Source organism: Ursus americanus, chromosome 4, assembly GCF_024610735.1.
Source record: "Ursus americanus isolate L20-20 chromosome 4, mUrsAme1.1.p, whole genome shotgun sequence".
Classification (NCBI taxonomy): Eukaryota; Metazoa; Chordata; class Mammalia; order Carnivora; family Ursidae; genus Ursus; species Ursus americanus.
The window spans coordinates 21,059,745-21,084,776 of record NC_142130.1 but is presented as its reverse complement, the minus strand read 5'-3'; the positions used below and the strand labels follow the sequence as shown (position 1 = coordinate 21,084,776).

Sequence of the window (25,032 nt, the reverse complement as noted above, 5' to 3'; positions counted from 1 at the left end):
TGGTAACCTGGATAGAGGAGCTATCAGAGGCTACCACAGTAGAACACTTCTGTCAATGAGCAATTGGTACCACCATCCATCCAGGTTTGCAACCAGAAACCTAGGTATTACCCTTGACACCTCTCTTTCTCACACCACTTTATGTAATCCATCAGCAAGATCTGCTGATTTTACCTCCTAAATCTCTCTCACTTTTTAAAAAAGATTTTATTTACTTATTTGAGAAAGAGAGAGAGAGAATGAGCGGGGGCAGGGGGAGGGGCAGGGGGAGAAGAAGGCTCCCTGCCAAGCAGGGAGCCCGAAGCAGGACTCGATCCCAGGACCCTGAGAAGTCCTGAGCTGAAGGCAGATGCTTAATTGACTGAGCCACCCAGGCGCCCCACCTCTTAAATTTCCTTTGAGGCCACCCACTTCTCTCCATCTTTTCTACCACAATCCTAGTCCAAACCACCATCATCTCTTCACTGGATGACAATAGGCACTCCTAGCCAGACTCTTCTCTTCCATTCTACCTGCCTCTAATTCTTCCTCCAGTCTGCCAGCCACAGTGCAGTTTTCAAAATGCAAATTTGATTTCTCAACCCTTAACCCACTCACCTTTTAAAACCTTGCAATGGTTGCCTTTTGCTCTTCCTCTAAGATCTGTAACATGGTCTATAAAGACTTTGGAGATGTTCCCTTCCTTCTCCTACCACTTGGTTGTTGTTCTCTCTGTGTGGAGTGCCCTTTGCTCCACCCACCTGCACTGTCTTCACCTCACTAACTCCTGCTCTCCTTCAGATGCAACTCACACCTTCCTTCTCTAGTACCTGCTACGGTTATAATTTAAATTTAAATTAAATTAAATGTTGACTTGGAGCTCTAAGCCCCATGAGGGCAGGAAACTTGTCTGTTTTAGCTCCACTGTAGCTCCGTGAAATACTGAATGAATATTTTTAGTGTATTACACGACATAAATATTATTTTAAAACATGTATACAAGTCTGGGTTTACATAGATTTTCCACTCTAGCCCCCTTGCCTGAGGGTTGGAGAATATAACCCCCCCAAAACACTTCACAACACAAACATGTTTTAAGGAAGGGATACTTGGCAATCAATATCATGTAAATAAGTATAAGTCTTATTTTACTTATAAATAAGTATAAGTTAAGTATAAGTCTTTGGCTCAGGCCATTGGTGGCATACCCATAGCGTATTGAGGCCTGGTGCAAGGGCTGCATAATGCTCATCTCTTCTTCTTCTTCTTTTTAACCTATAATCAATATATGTGAAGTATTTCAGGGAGATTTTAGAAGATTTTTATTTGCTATGAAGGTATCAGGTATGCAGCTTTTGGGTTATACAGTGTTTGAGGCATGGTTGGGAGTACTAGTATACCTCGGCAAGGTGGCTTGAAGTGTGCTCAGGAGAAGTTTTTCTTATCCAACCAGATGGCCATAGGGGCTTCAGGAATTCTCAGCAGTAGATACAGATACAGATACAGATATCTGCAAAATTCCTCTGTTCAATCGCACATATCCCCATTGAGGGGAGAAATGGTTTGTTTCTATGATATTAAAACATTTTTATTGTGAAATTCTTAAAGGCTACCGAAAAGTACAGCAAATTATATTAGAAGGACCTGTGTTCCCACTCCAAGCTTAGTGAAACTTTAACATTTACAAGTCACCTTAAAAAGAAATAAAACATTACAAAAACAGATGAAGCCCCTTGTGTATCCCTCTCTGATTTTACTCTTATACTTCCAACACCCGCTATACCTCCAACTACCCCTTGAAATTGTTGTTTATGATGCCCAGGTATGTTTTATATTTTTAAGTACATATATGTGTATCCATAAACAAAAGATCATATTTTTACATTTTTAAAAAATTAATACAAACGGGGCTATACAATTTTCTCTCTGTAACTTATTTTGGTTCAACATTGTTTTTGAGACTTATACATACTGATACATTATAGCCCATGTTATTTAACTGCTATATAGTATCTCATTGTATGAATACCATAATCTAGTTATCTGTTCTCTTGTTAATGGGAGTTAGATTATTTTCACTACTACAAACAATGCACAATGAATATATCTCCTTGTGTATGTGTGTGTGTGTGTGTGTGAGAGAGAGAGAGAGAGAGAGAGAGAGAGGCCCTTTAGGGCAGCTTTTCTCAGCTAATAGCATTAAGCCCTGATGCCCTAAGGCATTCACTGTGTGGAATGAATTAACTTCTCTCTTGGACATCTAGAATGATACTAGATATGTGTTATCTTTGGGAGAATTGAGAAAATAGTCATTTTGTTTAGGGCTTACTTCACTTGCAGCAGCCTCCATTGAGAAAGACTACCCTAAAGTATATATGTAGACACAGCATTGCTGTGTTCAAGGATAGGCACATGAGCCAGAAATCATTAGTTTCCACTAAAATCTATTCTTTCCTTCTTCCATTGTAATGGAATTGTAGATGGCTCATAGCTGCCTGACTGAGGATTGCATTTCCCAGTTTCCCTCTCACTCAGATGTGCCCATATGACTAAATAGTCACTAATAGAATGTGAATGGAAATGATGTATGTTGCTTCCCTGCTGGTGCCTCAACACCAGGTCACGTTTCTCCATATTCTCTTTTTCCTTCCTTCCACCTGGGTGACTGGTGGTGGCAATGAGTAGAACAACTTTGGGAGCTATATGTTGAACCTGACAGAGCCACCATCACCCTGGGTCCCTGACCGCCTGCATGGAGCAGGACTACACTATTGATCTGGTATACTTACCCAAGCCTTTTTCTTATGAGAGAAATAAACTTCTTGTCTTCAATCGCTACATTTTAGGGGTCTGCTAGGGGTCTAATCGATGTAACCTTCTAGCCCATTTCCAATCTACTAAATATGGCCAGATTGCTCTTTAACGTGGTTTTATCGATTGAGACTCACTCTGCCAGCAACGTGTGAAATATCCTTTTTTTCCAGATCCTTGAAAACAGTTGATGTTGTCAGGTGTTTACATTTTCCCATGAGATGGGCATAAAATGGTACCTCATTGGTATTTTAACTACAATTTCCCTGATTATTTTCCTGATTGGGTGTTTTTTCAGTTTGAATGGCTGCCGAGGTCTCCTTTACTGTGTGTGGACTATCTGTTCATATGACTTGCCTATTTTTGTACTCGGTTATTTGTCATTTCTTACTGAGTTGTAGAAATTATCTGTACATTTTGTATCAAGAAACTTTGTCAGTTGTAACTTGTGGTTTCACTTTTCACTTTATGACTCTTGTACAGAAGTTTAAATTTTACTGTAGTAAAGATGTATCAATATTTCCTTCATTATTTGTTTTTGCAACTTGTTTTGGAAGTTCTTCTCTACTCCCAACTTCATTAAGATATTTCACATTTTCTTCTAAACATTTTAAAGTTTTCCGTTTTGTAGGTAGCCTTTTGATCTATTTGAAATTGATTCTTCTGTGTGGGCTGATATAGTAATTCCCTGAGTTTTAAAAAATACAGATAAGCAATTGTCCCAACACTATTTATCCAAACTTCTTCCTTTCCCTGTTGATCTGTAATGTTCTCCCGGTCACAGTTCATGTTTACATATCTGCATGAGTCTGTTTCTAGCCTCTTTGTTCTGTTGCATTGGCCTATTAATCCATCCTTATGCAGGAACACAGTGTTAATTAACTCAGCTTTATGATACCTTAGTGTCCACACTAGCTAGTTGTATAAAGATGGACAAGTCACTTTCCTTTTTTTGTAAATCTCTGAAATGTAAAATATATACCTACACATAGTGTTGTTATGGAGATCAAAAGAAACAAGAATTTCACGTAAAGCACCACATACAGAGTAGGTAGGCACTCAGCAGAGAGTAGTGATGTTATGATCCTGTTGAAGGTACAGATGAAACACAAAGAGAAATACTGTAATCAATGTCTTTGGGAACCGCAGTTTGATTTCCAAAAGGAGTTGGCACACTGTATCTAAGGCTCTTATTACCCTAGAAACCGTGATCCTCAAAACCAGATGGCACTAGATTATGTGAAGGGCAATGGGATAAAAGTGAGAAAGGTGAGTGCAGAATGCAGGGTTGAATCCTGAGCAAACAATCGTAAAATGTTAAGTGCCATAAGAGATAAGATTTGGGGCTAGTTGATCACTGATGACCTTCACGGTGTTTTCTGGTGCATGTACGGTCGCACACCGTCGCGCCCGCCCTGCCTACAAACACCGAGCTGCCCGCCCACACACAGGTACTGTCAACCCTCCCGGCCACCCACTGGGGCACAGGGCCTCAAAGAAGATTCCAGACAGGCTCGCAGAAGCTCTGAGAAGGATGGTGCAGCGCCAGGAGCGCGGTGGAAAGGAGGAGCAGCCTACACCTCCTCCAGGGCTTCCGTGGCGCTTCTGGGAAATATAGTCTTTTACCGTGTGTCGAGCCTCGGGCTCCTGGAAGGGGGACTACAATTCCCTTCAGTCTTGGGGAGTCTTTGTGCAGCACGCCTGCGCAGTCTGGCGGCCAATGCCGCTATAAAGGCTTGTTTTGCTCCGGGGCTGATGCTCGGGAGCGTGGTCGAGTGGCCGGTGCGGCCGCCTTGGAGCCGGGGCACAGGTAGGTGGCTGCTACCGCCGCACCCCTTCCTTCTCCCTTGGTTGTCACGGGGGTCACCTCTGTGTGTTCCCTCCGGGGGTGGCGGACTCGGATCGGGCATAAAAGAGCAGTTCGGGGGAAACCGGAGACCTGATAAGGGCAACCTGCCCTCCTTCTAGTGTCCCGCCGCCACCTTCTCGGGACGCAACCCCCGAGGGCTCGTGGTGAGGTACTGGCGCCGGAAGGCAGGTAGGGTGGGATGAGTGGTCGGGAGCGCTGGCTACATTCCCGGCTGCGGCCACCAGGGGGTGCTGCGCCCGCGGCCCGTGGGTGTGGGTCGCGGTGGCCTCCTCAGGCCCTTACTGGCTGTGGGAACGCCCTAGGGTCAGGGCATGCCGGGCGAGGCTGGCCCGGGAGAAGCCCCCATCCTCATGCCTGTGGGGAGGGCGTCCTGGGGCATCTCAGCTCTAGCCGCGCACCGGCGATTCTGAGCCGCCAGCGACCTTCGAAGTCATCCTCTCGTGTTTTTTTGCAAATGGATAAATGGAGGTTCATGACAGAAGTACGCACAGCAAACCCAGGGCAGAGCCCGGAATGAAATCCAAAATATCCTGGCTGTCATCAGTGCCTTTCCACTTCCACCCCACAAAGCTGCATGTTGCTTTGTGTTTATTGCACGGGGGTCATCTGGCTTCTGCACAGCCGTGGCGAGGCAGGAGGCAGCTGGGCACGGGAATGATTGGCAAAGTTTCAGAAGGTTTTGAAGGGCGAGATGGATAGGTTATAATGGGGTCTTGCGCCCAAGTGAATGGTGCGGAAGGTTGGAAGCACAAGTGCATTATAAGAGGGTGGCAAATCGCTTCGGGTCTTGTGCGGCTTAAGGGCCTGAATGGGATTCCTGAAGTTGGATACCTAAGGAATGTGGTAATGAAGGCAATTTGGAGACACCAGTCTGGCTAGTTACAGTTCTTGTAATCCTGTGGAGCCCCCCTCCCCCTCTGCAGTTTCTCCTGCATCATTGTGCAGGGAGAATGTCTACACTTTACCACTGGAAGGAGAGCCTTGATAAACAAGGTGGCTGACCCAATGGCCCCAGCTCTATTGATTTTGACTCTGGGCACTTCTTTGGGGTTCTCCCACTTTGGTTATTCTGCTAGTGCCATTGTAGAGCTCTGACTCAAACATAACAAAAAACAAAAAACCTTTCCTTTTTTTTCTCTTTCTTGATAACTGAGGCAAGTTAGCATTTAAAAACAACCTTTGAGCAACCGTGAGGGAGAACAGAGAAACATAGGTACATACACGCAGAATTCACAAAGAGTCAAGCCTAGTGCTCCTTTCTCGGTTGCTTTCTACAGCCTATAGGGATTCCTAGCCCTTGGGTGGCCTCCATGTGGGGTGCCCTGTCTTACAACCCTGAGACACAGAAGATGGACTCCTCCTTATGTTCAAGGCCAAGAGATAGTAACTTTGTGCCTACTCAAGGCCTGCTTACTTTCATGGCTATGCCTCTTTTCCCAGGAAATTAAAGAAACAAGAGTGTCAGAGGTAATGGAAAACCGCTCCCCACCCCCTTTACACATAGAATAACTTGAAATAAAGTGGAACAAACTTTGGTTATTGTGAGTTCTTAGACAATTGAGATGTGCTTTACGTTCTTGTTGACCTGGCCTTTGGTATCGTGAATTAGTTTGGCTGTGTCCCTTTCAAACTCACTTCCCTCCTCTTGCCTTTTTTTCAGAGGAGGACTAATTTTTTCAGCTTCCACATAATCAGCTACATTAGGGAACCTTTTGAGAGGAAGGTTGGACTTCTGTGATCCCTCTAGCAAGAAGGATTACTCTGATCTGCAGCTGCATCCCAACATTGGGGACACAGGCAGATGCCAGGTCTGTTTATAGTTTAGGCTTAATGAGGTCTCAGTGACGTGATTGCTGTGCTCTTGGTTGTAAGCTGGTGTTCTTAATAGTGTCGTTTGTCCTTGGACAAGGTGACTTTTTTTTTTTAAGATAAGTAATTTAGCAGTATCAACTCAGGGTACTTCTGAAAGGCCAGAAGTCAAGTTTTTTGTGTGCTGGAAGCACGTCTGTATGGAGGAGATTTAGTCCTTTTTTATTTATTAAGTATTCTCCTTTTCTCTGATATCTTAAAAAATGAGTTGTAGCTGTCAGAATTTTGTCTGCAAAGTAGTACTTTTAAGACACTGTGATAGGTAGGAATTTATGGAATCCAAAAGGCAGCACAGCTACACTTCTTTAATTGTTAGTGAGACTGGTGTGAAAGGTGTTTTCTCAGCTTGTATCTGGGAAACTTTGAACCATCTCAGAGTGGGAAAAATGTTTTCAAGGGAGATGTATGTGTTTTATTTTCTCAGAAGTAGCCAGAGTTGATACAGGATATTGATTAAAGGTAGGCAGGCAAGCAGGGGTTTAGAACAGAGTTTTAGGTAGATACGAGGTAAGATTTTGCAGGACCGGATGGGAAATTTGTTTTCATTATTGTAATTGATTAACAGTTTTGTTGAGATATGATTGATATACCATGAAAGGCACCCCTATAAAGTATACAACTCAGTGTTTGGGTAACACATTCACAGAGTCGTGCAACCATCACCACTGTCTAATTTTAGAACACTTGCATTACCCCAAGGGGAATTTGTTTGTAAAGTTAAGGTGCAATATTGGTTTGTATTTTATCCATGTAACTTCATGGAGCTTTAAAATAACGTCAACTAATCTATTACTTGACTATAAAAATGCAAAGCTGGGATATATCATTAGTGGAATAAGTGCTTTGTAAGTTTTCATTTAGTAACATTTAGTAGGAGGCATGATATCCATTTTAAAATTGTGGAGTTTGTAATGCTTGGAACAGACTTAAAAGCCTTTTTTTTTTTTTAAAGACTTATCTAAATGCTCTATACATTGGGATTTGGTTTGAGCTTAGTTGAAGGGGGTAGTATCTCTTTACTGGTGTGGTTTTTTTTTTTCTAATCTGTTTTCCCCCCTTAGAGGTGGGAAGTAATTCTTGATTGTACTACACTGAATTTTTTTTCTTTGAAAAATGAAATGGCACTTGAAAAATTTCTGAAAATTATTTTTTGAGGATATAATGCTAAGAAAACTTTAATGCTTTTGTCCTTTTTTCCCATTTTATTTTATTTTATTTTTTTAAGTTATTTATTTAATCTCTACACCCAGTGTGGGGCTGGAATTCATGACCCTGAGATTAAGGGTCACGTGCTCCTCCAACTGAGCCAGTCAGGCACCCCCCTTTCTTCCTATTTTAAAGTACTTTTGCAAATGCTTAAGCACAATTTAGGAAATACCTTTCCTTGATGAAATTTTAAAAAGTTTTTCAAATTGTTTTTAAAGTTCTGGTATAATTGACCTGCAGTGTTCTTCCACGATGTATTTTTAATTTCAGAAATTCTCAAGTGAAACCAAAAGTCTGTGAGCCCTGGCACCTCCACTCAGAGAAGATGAAGGATATCGACATAGGAAAAGAGTATATCATCCCCAGTCCTGGTTATAGAAATGTGAGGGAGAGAACCAGCACTTCTGGGCAGCACAGAGACCGAGAGGACTCCAAATATAAGAGAACTCGACCGGTCAGTATTTCCTTTCCTGAATCCCTTTTCTTACCTGCTTGCTGCACTAGACCACACCTTCTTTTTTCATGTAATGCATTATTAAAAAGAAGTTTCGTTTTTGTTGTGGGCTTTAGGTCACTGGTAAGAATTTACAGGTGCACGTGAAGGATGAGAGTTTGCTTCGGCCTCCCACCTATTTCTCGCTCTGAGTTCTCCTCTCTCTGGCTTATACTGCCCTTTGGTGCCTTCTGAAAAGGCTTTGCTTAAGAGAAGTCGGCTTGTGGGGTTGGGGGTGGGGGTGCTGGGGAGGGAGCAGAGGGAATATGAAGCATTCAACTTCATGTGTGTACTTAAAATTGTTTTTATTCCCCTACCTCTGTTGTCTGGGTTTAAAATGTGAATCCTTTGGAGGGACTCATTCAGATTTCAGAGTATTGGAACAATTCGAGATTATTGTAGTATAATCCTTAAGTTTTCCGAGGAAATCCATGAATGCAAAGGAGCCTTTGGATAAGAATCTAGTTTTCTCCCAGGGAAATGATGACATATACATTTTAAACTAGAAGAAATATCTTTCTTTTGAAAAAAAATTATACATTTTCTTCAATTGCAAAAGTAACTAATAAGGAAGAATGGGGGTGATTGGGTTTAGGAAGGTGAGGTTTGTGTTCATGTATTTGTATGTGCAAACTTGAGAATCATGTAAACTTTGCAGTTGACACTGGAGTTTATTAGCCTGACGTTACCTGTCCTTCTTTGGTATGTGAAAGCCGTTGCCTTATTAATCAACATCTTCTCACTAATAGATGTTTTCTGTCCGCACTGTGTATTATACAGTAGTTTCCCATTCAAGCTTAACTTTGGAGATACGTAGTCAATGTAATCAATATCAGGACCTTAGGGCACCAGTTTTGTAACTGATTTGTATCATTTGTCTGGGCCTTATGTTAAACATTTATTGAGTGCTAGTCACTGTTAGTATAGCACTTAACTCTGGAAAGGGTCACAAAGGTAGCATTGGAGCCAGGCTTCGAAGGATGATTGGGTGGGGATGCTTTCAAGCTACTTTGTCATCTGTGCTTCAGTGGCTTATGAATAAAGTGGTATTGATGATAGAACCTAACTCATGGGATCACTGAGGATTAAATGAGATGATACATACAAAATGCCACATAGCCTGTGCTCAGTAAATGTTAGATCTTAGAGCTAGTTGTCTAGAGCTTAGGATGTGAAAGAAAATTCTGCATGCCATGCTGAGGAATCTTTTACTATGGCCACTGGGGAGCTCTTGGAAGTTATTGAGGAGGGTTCCCCCACCCCTTTTTATTTTGAGATAACTGTAGATCCATATGCAGTTGCAAAAAATAATCCAAAGAGATTCCATATACACTATATCCAGCTTCTCCCAACGGTAACTCCTTGCATCACTGTAGTACAGTATTTCAACATTGATACAATCATCCACCTCACTGAAACTTAACTGGTTTTGGGCACCTGGGTGGCTCAGTCAGTAAATCATCTGCCTTCAGCTCAGGTCATGATTCCAGGGTCCTGGGGTCAAATCCTGCATCAGGCTCCCTCTCTCTCTGCGCCTCCCTCACCCCCCGCTTGTGCTCTCTCTCTCTCCCCAATATAAATAAATAAAATCTTTTTTTTTTTTTTTAAAGATTTTATTTATTTATGTGACAGAGAGACAGCCAGCGAGAGAGGGAACACAGCAGGGGGAGTGGGAGAGGAAGAAGCAGGCTCATAGCAGAGGAGCCCGATGTGGGACTCGATCCCGGTACGCCGGGATCACGCCCTGAGCCGAAGGCAGACGCTTTAACGACTGCGCTACCCAGGCGCCCCTAAATAAATAAAATCTTTAAAAAAAAAAAAGACTTTACTGGTTTTACAGTTTTGTGGGCACTGGTTTGTGTGTGTATAGTCTATGCAGTTTTTTTCACATGCGTAGATTTGTGTGACCCCCACCACAGTCAAAACACACAACAGTACCATCCCAGGGATCTCTCATGCTACCCTCACCTTCCTCACAGCCACAGCCACCTCCCTTCCCTTCTCCCCCAGGCTCAGGCAACCTCTAATTTGCTCCCCACCTCAGTAATTTTGTCATTTTAAGAATGCTATATAAATGAATCACATAGTATGTAACTTTGGAGGCTTTTTTCACTGTGCATAATTTCCTTGAGATCCCTCTACTTTGTTGCGTGTAACAGTACTTTCTTTTTGTGAGTAGCCTTCCATGTTATAGATAGTTCTTTCCTTTTAACTGGGAGTACTATTCCATGTTACAGAGGAACCATAGTCTGTTTAACCATTCATTTGTTGAAGGACATTCTGGGTTCTTTCTAGTGCATAGCTGTTACAAATAAAGCTGTCTTAAACATTTGTGTATAGGATTTTGTGTGAATAAGCTTTCATTTGTCTGGATAAATGCCCAGGAATGCAGTTGCTGGGTCATATGGTAAGTGCCTGTTTATTTGTATAAGAAACTTCAGTACTCTTTTCCAGAGTGGCTATATACACTTTTACATTCCCACCAACAACATATGAGCGATCCTGTTTCTCGGCATTCTTGCCAGTATTTGGTGTTATCATTATGTTATTTTAGCCATTCTGATAGGTATGCCTGATATCTCATTGTAGTTTCCATTTGTGTTACCCAATGGCTAATGATACTGAGCTGAGAAGGGCTTTTTAAGACTTGATTTTTATCTTAGGAAGATTAGTTTTGAGACAGTGTGGAAAAAACCTGTATAGGAGGGAGAGACAAAATACAGGGAGCAGTCAGGAGGCTCCTATGCCAATCCACATGAGAGAGGCCAGGGGTCTGTGTCCAGACATAATAGGGAGGATGGAAGAGAGGCGATACTTATGGGCGTCTCTGGAAGGAGAGGTAAGTATTGGGGGATATGAGATTGGTGGTAAGAATTTAAAACTATGAATCCCCAAACTAACGTATGGGAAGAGAAGATTCAGGGGATAAGAAATGAGTTTGCTTTGAACATGTTTAATTTGAGCACGTCCAGATAAAATGATCAGTAGGTAGTTAGAGCACCGGCAAAAAGTGGAGTCAGGGGAAAAAATTTGAAGTCATTAGTGCATCCATGTAGATGAAGCCTTGGGAGTGAGCAAGCTTGCCCACGGATGGCTGAGAGCAGAAAGAGGTAGAACCTGGGAAGGTACTGTGTGGTCTGGTGAAATTTCTGGGGCCAGGGTCCCTATCCAGTTGGTTAGAATAAAATTGACATTAGGATGTGCAGGGGCAGCCCAGCTTTTCCTCTGCAGTGGAGAAGAACTGGAAATAGAGACACTGTTGTGCCTTTTGTCCCCTAAATTATTAAGTCAGCTGCCAGACAGCAGGTTTCCTTCATGTGATCGAGTCTTATCTTGAAACAGGAAGGCTAATACCACTTCGATAAAATTTCAGGAGGTCACATGAATTTCATTTTCATTAGCCTTGCATGTTTCCCAGACTTTTAAATTTGAGTACTGTTTTCATGATTTTTATCTTATCCTTGTATCCTCTGAACTTTTTTTTAGTTAAAGTATTTCTTTTGGGGCACCTGGGTGGCTCAGTCAATAAGTGTGTGCCTTCAGCTCAGGTCATGATCCCGGGGTCCTGGGATCGAGCCCTGCATCAGGCTCCCTGCTCAGTGTGAAGCCTGTTTCTCCCTCTCCCTCTGCCCCTGCTTGTGTTCCCTCTCTCGCTGTCTCTCTCTCTGTCAAATAAACAAGTAAGATTTTTTTTTAAAAAAGTATTTTTTTTTTAATCTACCAGGTTTCTTCTTTTTGCTCAGCCTTGACCAGAGCAATAAAATCATAGGTTTATGCAGCCTGGTTTTTACATACATTAAAAAGAATGCATAATTATCGAATGTTTTTAAACGTTCACATACCACCTAGAATCTTCTTGAGTATTACCTGTCAAAACCCCAAATTTCTTAGACACGTTTATCTTGAACTTGTCTCATATGTTAGCAGTTTGCTGACAGAACCAGCAAGATGATAAAAAATTTCTGGTTCAGAGATGGTATAAAAATGGATAATTTAAATAGTTGGGAAGCAGAATGGCTGTATAAACATATATTTTTAAAAAATGTAAGCAGCTAATTGGTTAGAGATGACCATTTCATGTCACATGATTGTAACTATCATTTCTATATTAGTTGCTAAGGCGGAAATCTGGGACAGGACCTCTCAGATGGCAGGTATCCATCAGAAATAAAAAAACAGCATCTCCAGGTAATGAAAGATAAGGATACATCTGTGCCTCTTAATTGACAAACAAGGTTTTATTCACCCCCATTAGTCTTTCATGGGTTCAGTTGACATGGAAACATGAAACTGTGTCAAATCGTAAGTCAGAGGCAAAGCGCCAAGAAACAAATTCTGATTTTGAACAGGCCAGTGTTTTTTTTTTTTTTTTTCTCAAGCTGTGAGCAAAGTTGCAGAGTACATGGTTTGCCTATTTCTTAGTGTTGTGACGAAATCTTTCTTTTGGGATACCCTTTGGGAAAATTACTGTCATCAGTCACATCTTCAAATAGTTGTGTCCCATCAGCTTAGAGATAATTAAGGTAAAAATCAGTCATCTTCACACTTAGCCCTTGTGTAGGACTATTGAGTTAATGCTTGCGGCCGTGCACGATTTGATGCTTCGCAGACATCCTTGAATCCTGAGGTGCGTATGGCACTGGCTTCTGCTGCTGTTAGTTTTTTAAGCCCAAGGACTAAGCTTGGCATTAGGCTGGCATTATTTGAACCCACATGAAGATTCATGTCTAGACTGCTCCTGAATATTGACTGTGTCTGAAGCATGAGTCTCCTAGCTCCTTTTCTTACCGTTGCATTCAGTGTTTTCACAAGCACGTGTAGATCACTCACACCACAAGCCCTGCTTTGTTTTAGGGTGTGATGTTTATTCATCTTTTTATTCAGCGGTCTCCAAGCGGCACACACAGCCCTGAACAAAGTGGACTGGTGCAGATGAAGAGAAACTGATGGGGGGGCCTGCCTGTCCTGATGTAGAACCTGAGACTCATAGGCATATACGTAAATGACTGTAATTTAGGTGCTGTGAAAATTAACAAGAAGGAACGAATGCTTCAGTCTTTGAGATCAGGGAAGACTTCAGGAGGAGGTAGCATTGATTGGAGACTTGAGGCATAGGTAGAAGGTGGAGGAATGAAGAACTGGCAGAGGAAATTGCTGTGGATAGGGAGGAGTTGGCCCTGTTGGCTTTATGCATGAAGTGTGGAGTCACAGATGTAGAGGGATAGGTCAGCGGGCTTCAGATAACGTGTGTTCTCGAATAACGGGCCAAAGAGTTTGGATTTTAGTTGCTTTAACTTAAAATGTAAGCAGAAGCAAGACAAAGCTATTTGATACTTCTATAAGGTTTTTTATTGTGGTAGTTGTTTTTGCTTGCTGCTCTCAGGCCAAGGGTGACTTGTTTTTCACAAGCACGTCTAATCTAGGAGAAGAGGAAGAATGGAAATAAGCGGAAGTTAACTTCTGTGCCATTGTGACTGCTCGCTCTTTTTTTCCCTTCTCTCAAAAGTGCACCAATGGTGAAATTTTCTACCAAGTTAGAATATTCTGCCTGTAGAAAAGGTAACAAAGCAAGTATTCATAAAGTCCTGTGACCTTCACTTGTGTTTCCTGTAGTTCTGTGTTGGACTGACCCTCTAGCCTTGGTTGGAGTTTTCATCATTAACGATTTGAAGTATTTTGGTGAGCTCTAGTTATATCCCAGGGCTCAAAGATGTGACTCTAATCTCTTACCAAGAAATATGATTCTAAGACATATTATTAGGAAAGAATTATGGTCCCAATATAGAAACTGTGCAACTTGTAGAAGATTATAGCAGAAAACATAGATCACCCTTAACTCCTCTACCTAGCAACAACTACTGTTATAAAATAGCTTTGTCTAGTACATTCCAGTTGCAGAGATTTGAACTCTGACAGCTTTTCTGTATGGACTAAGGGTATGTGAATTTGTCTATGCCCTTGTGTTTTCAGAGTTAAGAATATTACCTGTGGGGGCACCTGGGTGGCACAGCGGTTAAGCGTCTGCCTTCGGCTCAGGGCGTGATCCCGGCGTTACAGGATCGAGCCCCACATCAGGCTCCTCCGCTATGAGCCTGCTTCTTCCTCTCCCACTCCCCCTGCTTGTGTTCCCTCTCTCGCTGGCTGTCTCTATCTCTGTCGAATAAATAAATAAAATCTTAAAAAAAAAAAAGATTAAAAAAAAAAAAAAAGAATATTACCTGTGAGTCCACTTGCTATTAAGAAGAAGAGCAGGATGAAGGAGATTAGTATTTGTGGTCTCTGCATTATTTTTCTCTTGATTGGTACTCAGTGACTTAGCAGATTTTCTGGACAGTCAGTGATAGGATGAGTAAGAGCACCTGTTTTTTTTTTCTCTTCTTCTTCTTTTCCCTGTAGGCATCTATAAAGCTTTATAAAGCTCAGTACGGGTGTGATACGGTTATCTGGCTTGGTGCCAGGTGTCGGTTTCCAATAGCAGCCCAGAGTCCTCTGGCGGAGATGACAACAGCTCTGTTATTGGTGCAGAGCCCAAGTGGCTTTCCTGCGTGTTGAAATGAATCCACAGTGCCGTGGGTCTCCTGAGGTTGGCCTGCTGCCGTGATCATCAGCTCTGTTCTGCTGTCTGCAGTAGGGCTGCTGCTACTTTCCTAGGAAATGCTGCTTAAGGGAAATAAATATAGCCTGTTGGCCTGAGTTAAAGGAGCTTTCTCTCAAAAGGGAAGAAAAGTATTGGAACAGCTTCCTGTATTTTAAGCAGCTTTAAATACCTGAGTCTTTATTTTGTTAGGATGTATAATTGGGATGTTACAAATGGTTAATGAAAACTTGTTCGATGAATTCTTGGTTCTGCTTTTAGGTAGCCTTCTGCTCATGCTTTCTCTAATGTCTCATCGTTTTTTCCCTTTCTCTTAATCAAAAATAAAAAGGTCAACGTCAGGAACAGGAAACAGGGCTTCCAGAAGTCTTTGCAATGATCAAATCTGTCAATATCAAAATTACAGATTAATGTGAAGTTAATTTGGTACACTGAAATTCACTAATAAGCAGAATTAAGCTTGTCTATCCCTTCCCTTCTTATCCTCTTTTTAGGGAGTTAGCTTATTTAGGTAATTAGATCTTACGTTTTAATTATTCAAGACTATTTTGTAAATTAGCAGTTCAAGGAATCAACTTAATTCTTATTAGACATCGGATGAGAACTTCTGTTTACAAAAGCAGATATGGTGTTGAACAGACACTTGGTTTTCTTAAATGTTGTACTCTTACAGTAGAAAAATGACCAAGATGCCCAAATCTTCACTTTCGTGTTTGCTACTCACCCTGGTCAGTGGTTGCAGCCTGCTCTGCAGTATGGGGACACGTGACAGAACCACTAATGTCTTATACTAAGCATCTGACGTGGGTGTGTGCATGGTGCTAGGCGCTGAAGGAAGTTTTACGTACAAATTATCTTTTGAATTTTTTTTTTAAAAGCTAAAGCCTGACAGTGGTTGAAGAGATTTTGTCAAATGCAAAAGAGCAAAATTCTGCTATCTAAATCTAAATCTCAGTCTAGGCTGCATATTAAAATCACTTGAACAACATTAAAAACAATGCCTATGCAGGGCCCTATCCCAGACCAATTAAACCAGTCTCTGGAGTAGCACTCAGGCATCTGTGTTGTTTTAAAGCTGGACTCGTGATCCTAATGTGTAGCCAGCACAGAGAACTTCTGCTTTAGATCTCATGGAATAAAGTTTCTTCTTAACTCCTCAACCAGTGGGGCTCCAGGTATTTCCTGTAAGTCTTTTTTTCTCCTCTGATTCATTTTCAGTTAAATCCTTTGAACCTTATCCTTGTAATAACAATGTGACTCTTACACCCCTGCGTAATAGGAACTTTGAATAAGTTCCTTGAAATTTAGCTTATGAAACAAGTGAAAGCCCTCAAATTCCTGCTGATTACTGGAAGATGCTAGATTACTGTAGAAAAACACCTGTTCACCATGATGTCGGTGTTTAAGTTCTATCCATTGGTCTTATGGATGAACTCATGAAGGTTGCCTTCTAGAATTTTGCTATCCCTCTGGACTAAAGTGACCACTAATTTAGAAGTTCTTAAGGGAAGAACTTGAGATAGTCAAGATCATGTTCCTAATCCATTGGAGTAAGGATGGGATGAGAACTGGGAGAGGAAATGTCTTTTGTAGTTCTCTTTGCCTTGTTGGAGGTAGGGAGGATGGGAATGCCTGAAGTCAGCTGCTCTTGGGAGAGTATCACCTTTTTAATTTCTTTTCTAATTTAAAAGAAAATTTTAATTTCTTTTTATTTTAATTTTTAATATTTTGAGTCTCTTGATCATGTAAGAGTTCCCCTTAATAAGTTTGTCTGTCTAGATGTTGTCATAAAGGCAGCTACAGAGCATGAAAGCTTTTACTTGGGCCAGGAAGGTTTGTAAGAGGCTACCCATTCTGAGTCTGTGTTAAGATCTTGTGAATTAAGGAGAGGAGGGGAGAATGCGCTGTAGGGTCTGAGGCCAGTCCTGGTGGTGCCCCAATTCCGCTTGTTTTGTGGAGTGTGCCGGACAGGAGTGTTGCAGCCTCTAATGCCCTCGGAAGCCGAGAGGCGCCTCTGCGCTGCCAGTTGATTCCTGCCCTCCCTGCATTCAGGAGCAACTTGGATGAATCCTCAGCCCCCAGGCTTAGGATGGCTGCCCCGCTGTTGTCCTGCTGTCAGGAAGGGATTGTTCAGCCTGGGGAATGAATTCTGGCCCCTGGTATCTTGTCCCAGAGGCCTCCATGCAGGGAAAAGCCCATGGTTGCCCTGTCAGCAGACATTCCGCTCTGGCAGCCTGTTAAAATGAGATGGGACAAACTAGTTAAGCGGCAGCCATGCTGCGTGATAGGTGTGCCAATTATCACAGCCATGGGCATGGTGCTAGTGTGCACCGCGGAGGGGAAGTCTCTTATGCAAGTATCTCCGTTTGCTTATGGGTCAAACTGTCTTTGTTTCCCTCACCAGATGGACATGAATATGACCGTGTGTTTCCCTGACCTTTAATTGAACTGTAGCAGAACCTGGATTTCATGGGCCCCTTTTAGCTCCCCAATACCCCCCCAGCACTGTGCCCCACCAGCATCGCCTTAGTAGGGCAAAAAATGCTCAGCGTCTCCTAGCTCCATAATCCTCAGGAAGATATAGTGGCAGTAGTATTTCCTTGTTTCATGTTTTCTCAACTCCTGGATTAAGCAGTATTTTTCCCCTTGGAATGAATCAACTGCTGCAGATGCCTTTCTCTGGCCGAGTCCTCCAGCCGTGGAGAGCCTGTCAGCCTGCAGTGCGTGTTAAGAGAAATAAAGAGAAATGGGTGCCTTATCCCATCTCAGGAGAAACTTTAAAAAGTTACGTCTAAAAAGGATTTCAAATGCTGTAACATAAAAAACAAGTAGGCCTCATAAGATACATCCCCCCAGATCAGCATATATGAAATCCTAACTATGTGAGCTGGTTAGCCATCTAGGGCTACCCTAGCACTACCAACGTTTTGGGGCCAGAGAATTCTTTGTTGTGGGGGGTGTTCTGTTCATCGTAGATGTTCAGCAGCATCCCTGGCCTCTACCCACTGGGTGCACAGTTGTGACAACCAGAAATGTCTCCAAACGTTGCCAAATGCCCCCGGGGCCAGCAAAATCACGCTCACTTGAGAACCAAGGGATTACATGCACTGTAATGCTGTAGCCATGTGTGGCTGAACGTTTGAAATATGTGCGGTCTGAGTTGAGATGCACTAGGTATATAAAATACACAGTGGGTTTCAAGGATTTGGTACAAAAAAAGGAGTGTTAAGACGTCTCATTAATAATTTTCCTTATTACATTTTCATCCTTATTATATTTCATTTCATTTACATAATTAATGTACTATTTATTACATATATTACATTAAAATGTAAATAATTTTACATTATTACAGTTTTATTGATTACCTATTAAAAAGATAATATTTTGTACCTATTGGATTAAATATTTTATTAAAATTAATTTCACCTTTTTAAAAATGTGGCTACTAGAAAAATTTAAATTACGTGTATTGCTTGCATTATATTTCTGTTGGACAGCACTGAGCTGATGTACTTGATCTAATGTAGTTTAGCCGTTAATTTTGTATTAGGTATTTAGTTCCTAATAAACCATAGGATTTGAATTATTTTTTTCTTTGGAAAATTTTCCTTCGTACATTACTATTATAAAGACAAAGAGCATATAGAGTGTTACATATTACCAGTTTGTTCTCCTGAGTACCCGCCAGTGGCATATTAAAAATCAGTTCAATGTTCAGACGATGTATGTTTGCCTTAACACTTCCCTCCTTGTGTTGGAGGTATATAGAGTTGTATCTTAAAGTTTATATTTTTCAATTGGTGACATTGAATTTAGAGACTGATAGAAGCTTTTGAACCAAGTTAGTAAATTATTCTGGATTTTAGCTTTTTTAAATACTAGACTGTAACCTGCATGAAGGTAGTGATATAGAGTTGTGAGGTCTGTCTGTTCACTCCTGCATCCCCAGCACCTAGAGCAGTGCCTGGCACATAGTAGGCCTTTCAATAAATTCTTGTTGAATGAATGGATTAAAAAATCATATATTTTTCAGTAAAAGCTGGCTGTTCAAATATATTAGTTACCTTGTCACTTCTGTATCTTTATTCCCCTTCCCCTTAATGTTAATTTCATTATGCAAAAGTTTTCCTTTTTTTTTTAATGCTAAAAAAAAAAAGAAAAAAAATGTTTTGATATCTGCATGTTTCAAAAGTTTTCCTTTTTATATTTAAAACCATCCATCTTGCCTTGATACGTTTCTGGCTTTGGGGGAAAAAGGAGACTCTCTCCCTTCCATAGCTCAGCTAAATAAGCTATTTAATTCTCTTTCTTCTACTTATTTCATCTTTTTAATGTAACTTTTTGGGGGTACTCCCAGGCAGATTAATGTATGGTGTGTCTTTTAGATGTTGGTGTTCCCAGTTCCCAATGTGGGGGTCATCCCCTACACATAACACCAAGCAATTCTTGGACACCAGCAGGCCGTCTGAAGGTTCAACTCAATTATGACACTATCCTGAGACAGCATCAGATTCTACAGGTTAAGGGCTCGGTCCTATAAGACTACCCTCCACCCCACAACTTCGGACGCCAGTTGCAAGCCCCAGGTTGTTTGTTACCTGTATTTCTGACCGACTGGCTACAGATGGGAGGTTCCAACAACCTCCTCCTTAAAGTTCTTTTAATTTGCTACAGCATCTCACAGAACTCAGGGAGATACTTACTTACATTTATCAGTTTATTAAAGGAGATGATAAAAGATATGAACAGCCAGATGAAGAGAAACACAGGGCAAGGAAGGGGGAAAGGGCATGGACCTCCAGGTGCGCCAGTCTCTTTAAATTTCCATGTGTTCACCATCCTGGAAGTTCTCCAAACCTAGTCTTTTTGACTTTTTATGGAGATTTCATTACATAGTCATTATTGACTAAGTTACGGGCCATTGGGTGATTCAACCTGCAGCCCCATGGTGGGGTGAGATTGAAAGTTTCAACTCTTTAACATGGTCCTCCCAGAATTCAGCCCCCAACCTTGGATGGGGTCCAAGAGTCACTTTCATTAAGACAATAAGAGACACCTTTATCACTCTTAGCACTTAGGAAATTCTAAGGGGTTTTGGAGCCATGATCCGATAACTGTGGATGAAGACCAAATATATATGAAAATATATTTTGGTTATCTGAGTCACCAAATACACATTTCTTATAAATCACAGTATCACAGTGTGAAACCTGGATCTCAATTAATTCATCTTTAATCTGTTGTTTGTCCCAACGATATTCACTGAATCATGTTTCTCTACCCTGTTATATTGTTTACACTTTCATATAGTAAGCCCTTATGATTTGAATATATTACGTCTTTTCTCTTTCTGTAATTCCATTTTTAGTCCATTCAATCTCAGAATGTTGATAAACTCACTTTACATAATGTTAATGTGGTAGTTTCAGTTTATTTTTACCTTTGAACAGACGTACTTTTTTTCCCCCTGGCATGTGAAGTCAGGTAAGCTTTTTTTAGGAAACCTGGAGAGAAGAAGTTAGGCCTCCCGTAGAATAGTTAGAAGGATGAGACATCTGTGCGGTTACTGGCAGGGTGGTATAAAGATAGTTTTATTTTATGTTCCAGTATAAGTCTATAATGTATCTATCTTTCAACATCTGTTTACCTTTGATTTAAAAATAATCAGGAAGTACATTTTTACAATTAGATAAAAGTTTATTTACATTCTAGTGTTCTAATCATGTCCTTGTGACTTTGACTTTGGAAACTACTATTTGCTTATCATGAGATTAGTTAGAGAGTCATAGTTTATTTTAATCTGATACTCATCCTGGGGAGAAGAGGAGAGCTGTCTACAAAGGTACATTTGAGGTCATCTTGTACAGTGATGGCTTATTTGCTTGTTTTTTTCTTTGAAAGGAATGTAGCATAATGATTAAGAGCCTCGTCTCTGGAGCCTGGATTCAAATCCCTGCTGCTACTAACATTTAAGTGCCTCCCTTTCCTGAGCTGTAAAATAGGAGAAATAATAGTACCTACCTCCTAGGGTTGTTATGAGGATTCAAATAAGTTAGTATCTATAAAGTACTTGACACAATGCTTGGCACATAGTAAATGCTATGTTGGTTTGTTATAAATTAATTTGCCCAAATATTCCTGTCATCTTGGAGTAAGCAGTTGCCTTTACAGATACATGCTAGTCATGAGATCTGGCTACAAATAAGGAAGATTGCCCTAGCTTCCTCTATTTCTTGCTAAAGCCCTAGGGTAGGTGGGATAGAGGCAGCTTCAGGTCAACAAAATAAAACTGAAAGTACTAAAGCTAATAGTCATTGGGGGAAGGTCATCAAGAGGATGCAATTACCAATTGACCCGTGAGCTGGACCCTTACAATGGTAAGCTCCTCACCCCCCCACGCCTGTTCTTGGAATGTGGCTGCCACTTGCCTTCCCCTCTCCCAGAAGCTGTCCCAGGGACACAGCCTTGAGATAGTAATGTGTTGTTGAGACCATCTGGACTGTATACATGACTGAACCTGGTTAGGGCTTCTATATAAACTTTTAGGATTCTGGCAGGTGGGAACAGAGATCTACTCATCTTGTGGCCACTCAAGAAAAGTCTCGTATGTAAGTTCCCTTGTTTATTAAACCTGCCACCTACCAGTCTGGAGTGGTTTGCCTCTTTCTTTGATATCTCCTTGGCTTGCGTGTATGGGGGCCAGTTTACAAACCAACAATTGGCAAGCCAGCCAAGAGACCAAAGAAATGGCCACGGGAAAGAGGCATCTTCCTTGAGGGAAATCCCTGATTGGCTATCAACCTTGCTGTGGGGAGTGGTGGCCTGTATGTTAGATGCTTGTGGACCACAACACAAGTACTGGGATGCCCTGAAAATGCCAACAGGTTTCATGTCTTTTGAAAAAATACATGTAGCATGCTGCGGCAAAGGAGGGAAAGAAATGACCGCCACAGTGAGCTGGCCTTTACTCAGGGCAGCTCTGCTGGCCACTGATGCCCAGCTAGAGGCTGAAGCTTGGGTTAGAAAGGGCTGAAGTTAGAGAAGGATGTGCACCTGTCCACTACCCTACTAGCTTCGGGAGTGGCAGACAAGGTGGGAGAGCAGGATAATAATTTAGAGACCCTAATGTGCCATTTTGCAAAGCTAGGAGGGTGCAGGCTACTGCGGATTGAGGTCTGAGCACTTGTGACAAAGCCCGATTAGGTGTCTAAGAGGGGGATTGCTAGAAAGTGAGAACAGAATGAAAGGGACGATATTGTGGTGATTGACAGTGAAACAGACAGAATGCCAGTGCTGTCCAACCCCTAATACAGAGGAAAGTTCTAAACAGCAATTACTCAAAAAACTCCTAGGAGAAGACTCGCACTCTTTCTGCCCCCCCCCCCCCGTGTGGTTGTAAATTTTATCATGTCTTTGAAATGTAAATATCCAGGAGCTAACCAAAACACTGCCCACAGAGGTTAAATTTATAAATGGGGAAAAAGAAGCCTTTCAAAATACAGACTGCTATAGAAGCTCCCTGGCCCCAAAAAGCTTTAGCCATGTGAGTGGAATCTGATTCATGGCTCTAGTTTTGGAATGAAAGCTCTGGGATCTCTGTTTATGTCTGTCTGCGTGTTATGTATGTCTGTGGATATATATTGTATATGTGATGTTTTTCTATCTCCAGAGGGCATTGTCAAAATTATTATGTAAAAGAGCTCTATGTAATTGGCTTAAAGAAAATAAGTTTTAAAGTTTTTAAAAAATTTTTATTTTTTTAATTTAAATTCATTAGTTTTTGATGTAAAGTTCAATGATTCTTTAGTTGTGTATAACACCCAGTGCTCATTACATCACAGTTTTAAGTTTTTTTTTTTTTCAAAGATTTTATTTATTTATTCGACAGAGATAGAGACAGCCAGCGAGAGAGGGAACACAAGCAGGGGGAGTGGGAGAGGAAGAAGCAGGCTCATAGCAGAGGAGCCTGATGTGGGGCTCGATCCCATAACGCCGGAATCACGCCCTGAGCCGAAGGCAGACGCTTAACCGCTGTGCCACCCAGGCGCCCCATAGGTTTTAATATCAATAATGTACTTATGTAGGGGCGCCTGGTTGGCTCAGTCGTTAAGCGGCTGCCTTCGGCTCAGGGCATGGTCCCGGCGTTGGCGTTCTGGGATCGAGCCCCACATCAGACTCCTCCAATGGGAGCCTGCTTCTTCCTCTCCCACTCCCCCTGCTTGTGTTCCCCCTCTCGCTGGCTGTCTCTCTCTCTGTCAAATAAATAAATAAAATCTTTAAAAAAATGTACTCATGTAAAACTGAAACAATTTTATTTTATCTGCTAAAAGGACAAAGTTTCCTTGGACTATTGGTCTGTTGTTGATGAGATTGTGAACGGTTTTTCTTTACCTTTCAAATGATCCACCTAGAAAACAAAGATTCTGTTTTATGGAAATAATTTCCTGTGCCTCATGTTATCTTTATCAGGTCTTTGATATTAAAAGAGCTAAGTTTTTTTACAATTCTGTAACTTTCTGTATTAGCTTTTGAAGTCTTTAACTGTTGCTTGGCAAAATGAATAACTAAATATTGTTTCACGCAGCCTATAATCTAATCGAGCGTTTTAAGCCTTTTGATATATATATTTTTTAAAGATTTTATTTATTTATTTGACAGAGATAGAGACAGCCAGCGAGAGAGGGAACACAAGCAGGGGGAGTGGGAGAGGAAGAAGCAGGCTCACAGCGGAGGAGCCTGATGTGGGGCTCGATCCCATAACGCCGGGATCACGCCCTGAGCCGAAGGCAGACGCTTAACGACTGTGCCACTCAGGCACCCCAAGCCTTTTGATATTTTTGACAAACTTCCCATAAATCAAATTCTAATGAAGTCTTGTTGACTTTGAACTAACTTTGTGAATTTTCAGAGGGTCCCTGGAACATCTCAAAAGATGTGTTCTCTGTCCTTGTGAAAGGAAGACATTGAACTAAGTAGGCTTATTTGGCATGTTAAATTTCATGGGAAGCATTGTCAAATAAAAAGTGATGCTAAATTTTCTTTACATTGTTCCAGAAATTTTACAAAATTCCTAAAAATCAGATATGTCCTGGTAAATGTTCAGTCATAATTCTAGTTATTTTAAAAAGGATGCCACAGAAATAACCAAATTTCTTTGTCAATAGTGTTGTAATGAACTTTCATCAGATCTTTAACCATGGTCATTTTTAAGTCTTCTGTCATTTACAGACATTTATTATTTTATTCTGATGCTTTTGCAAAAATGTTCCTGCAAAAGTGCTTCATCTTCGAAGAGATTCATGGAAAAGACTCTGACAAGTACAGGTTTCTGATAACTAAGATCAGTTTGCCTTCATGTGGGAGGGGCAATAATGGACCTTTCATGTGCTTCCCCAAGGGTACACACAGTTCCACAATATGTCATGGGATGGTAGCCTGAGATCTGTTCCCATTCTCCTTCTCCACTTCAGTAAAATGGGCCCATTACATTGATGACACAGTGTTACCATGTGAAGACTTGCCACTGCTGCAGGACACACGCTGTAGATTTTGCTGGAACACCTGTGAGGGAGAGGATAGGAGTGTGTCCACAGAACATGTAAGGCCCAGGCACTGCTGTGAAGTTTTTGGGAGTCAAGATGGGCATTATCCCAGCAACTGTATTGATAAGGTGTAAGTCTGTCCATCCCCTAAGAATGTGAAAGAGCTACAAGCCTTTGCAGAGGTTTGGGAGTTTTGGATGACTTTTATTCGCCACCTGACACAGTGCCTCCACCCCTTATGCCACCTGGTAAAGAAAGGTTATATGTGGGACTGGGCATCAGAGCAGGTGGCCTCCTTTGAGAAGACATAAATCTAGTGAAGTAGATTAAAGCTCTGGGCATCTCCCAAACAGGACTGCCATCTGAGTTAGATGTGTCTGTGACTCTGGGAGATATGGGTCAGGTGCTGTGGCAGAGAACAGAAGGAGGGAGTACCCCTAGGATTGCAGTCCCAGCTCTGTGAGGGAGCAGGAACCTGCTATAACCCCATACGCCAATAGTTTCTAGCAGTGCATTGAGCACTCCTCCAGGTAGAGCCTCTCAGGCAGCAGCCGGTATAACAGCCAGTGGGCTGAACTCAGAGTGGTTTGGTTGGTGATCAATCATGAGTCCTAGCTGTTAACCCTTTGCATCAACAGTTGGGAATTAACCCTGTGGTTTGGAA

General features: G+C 41.6%; 1 protein-coding gene across 6 annotated transcripts in view; it reads left to right on the top strand.

Moving 5' to 3' along the window:
• Positions 1 to 25,032, top strand: part of ABCC5 (ATP binding cassette subfamily C member 5) — a 171,674-nt gene that overhangs the window by 77,576 nt on the left and 69,066 nt on the right. For 4 of the 6 annotated variants that reach the window (XM_045776643.2, XM_045776652.2, XM_045776651.2 and 1 more), the window contains exon 3: positions 8,006 to 8,189. In XM_045776643.2, coding sequence (XP_045632599.1) covers positions 8,006 to 8,189 — 184 coding nt within the window. Of the gene's footprint in view, positions 1 to 257; positions 4,601 to 4,646; positions 6,469 to 8,005; positions 8,190 to 25,032 lie in introns of those variants that run through there. The other 2 variants (XM_045776644.2, XM_045776649.2) reach the window with 2 other exon arrangements.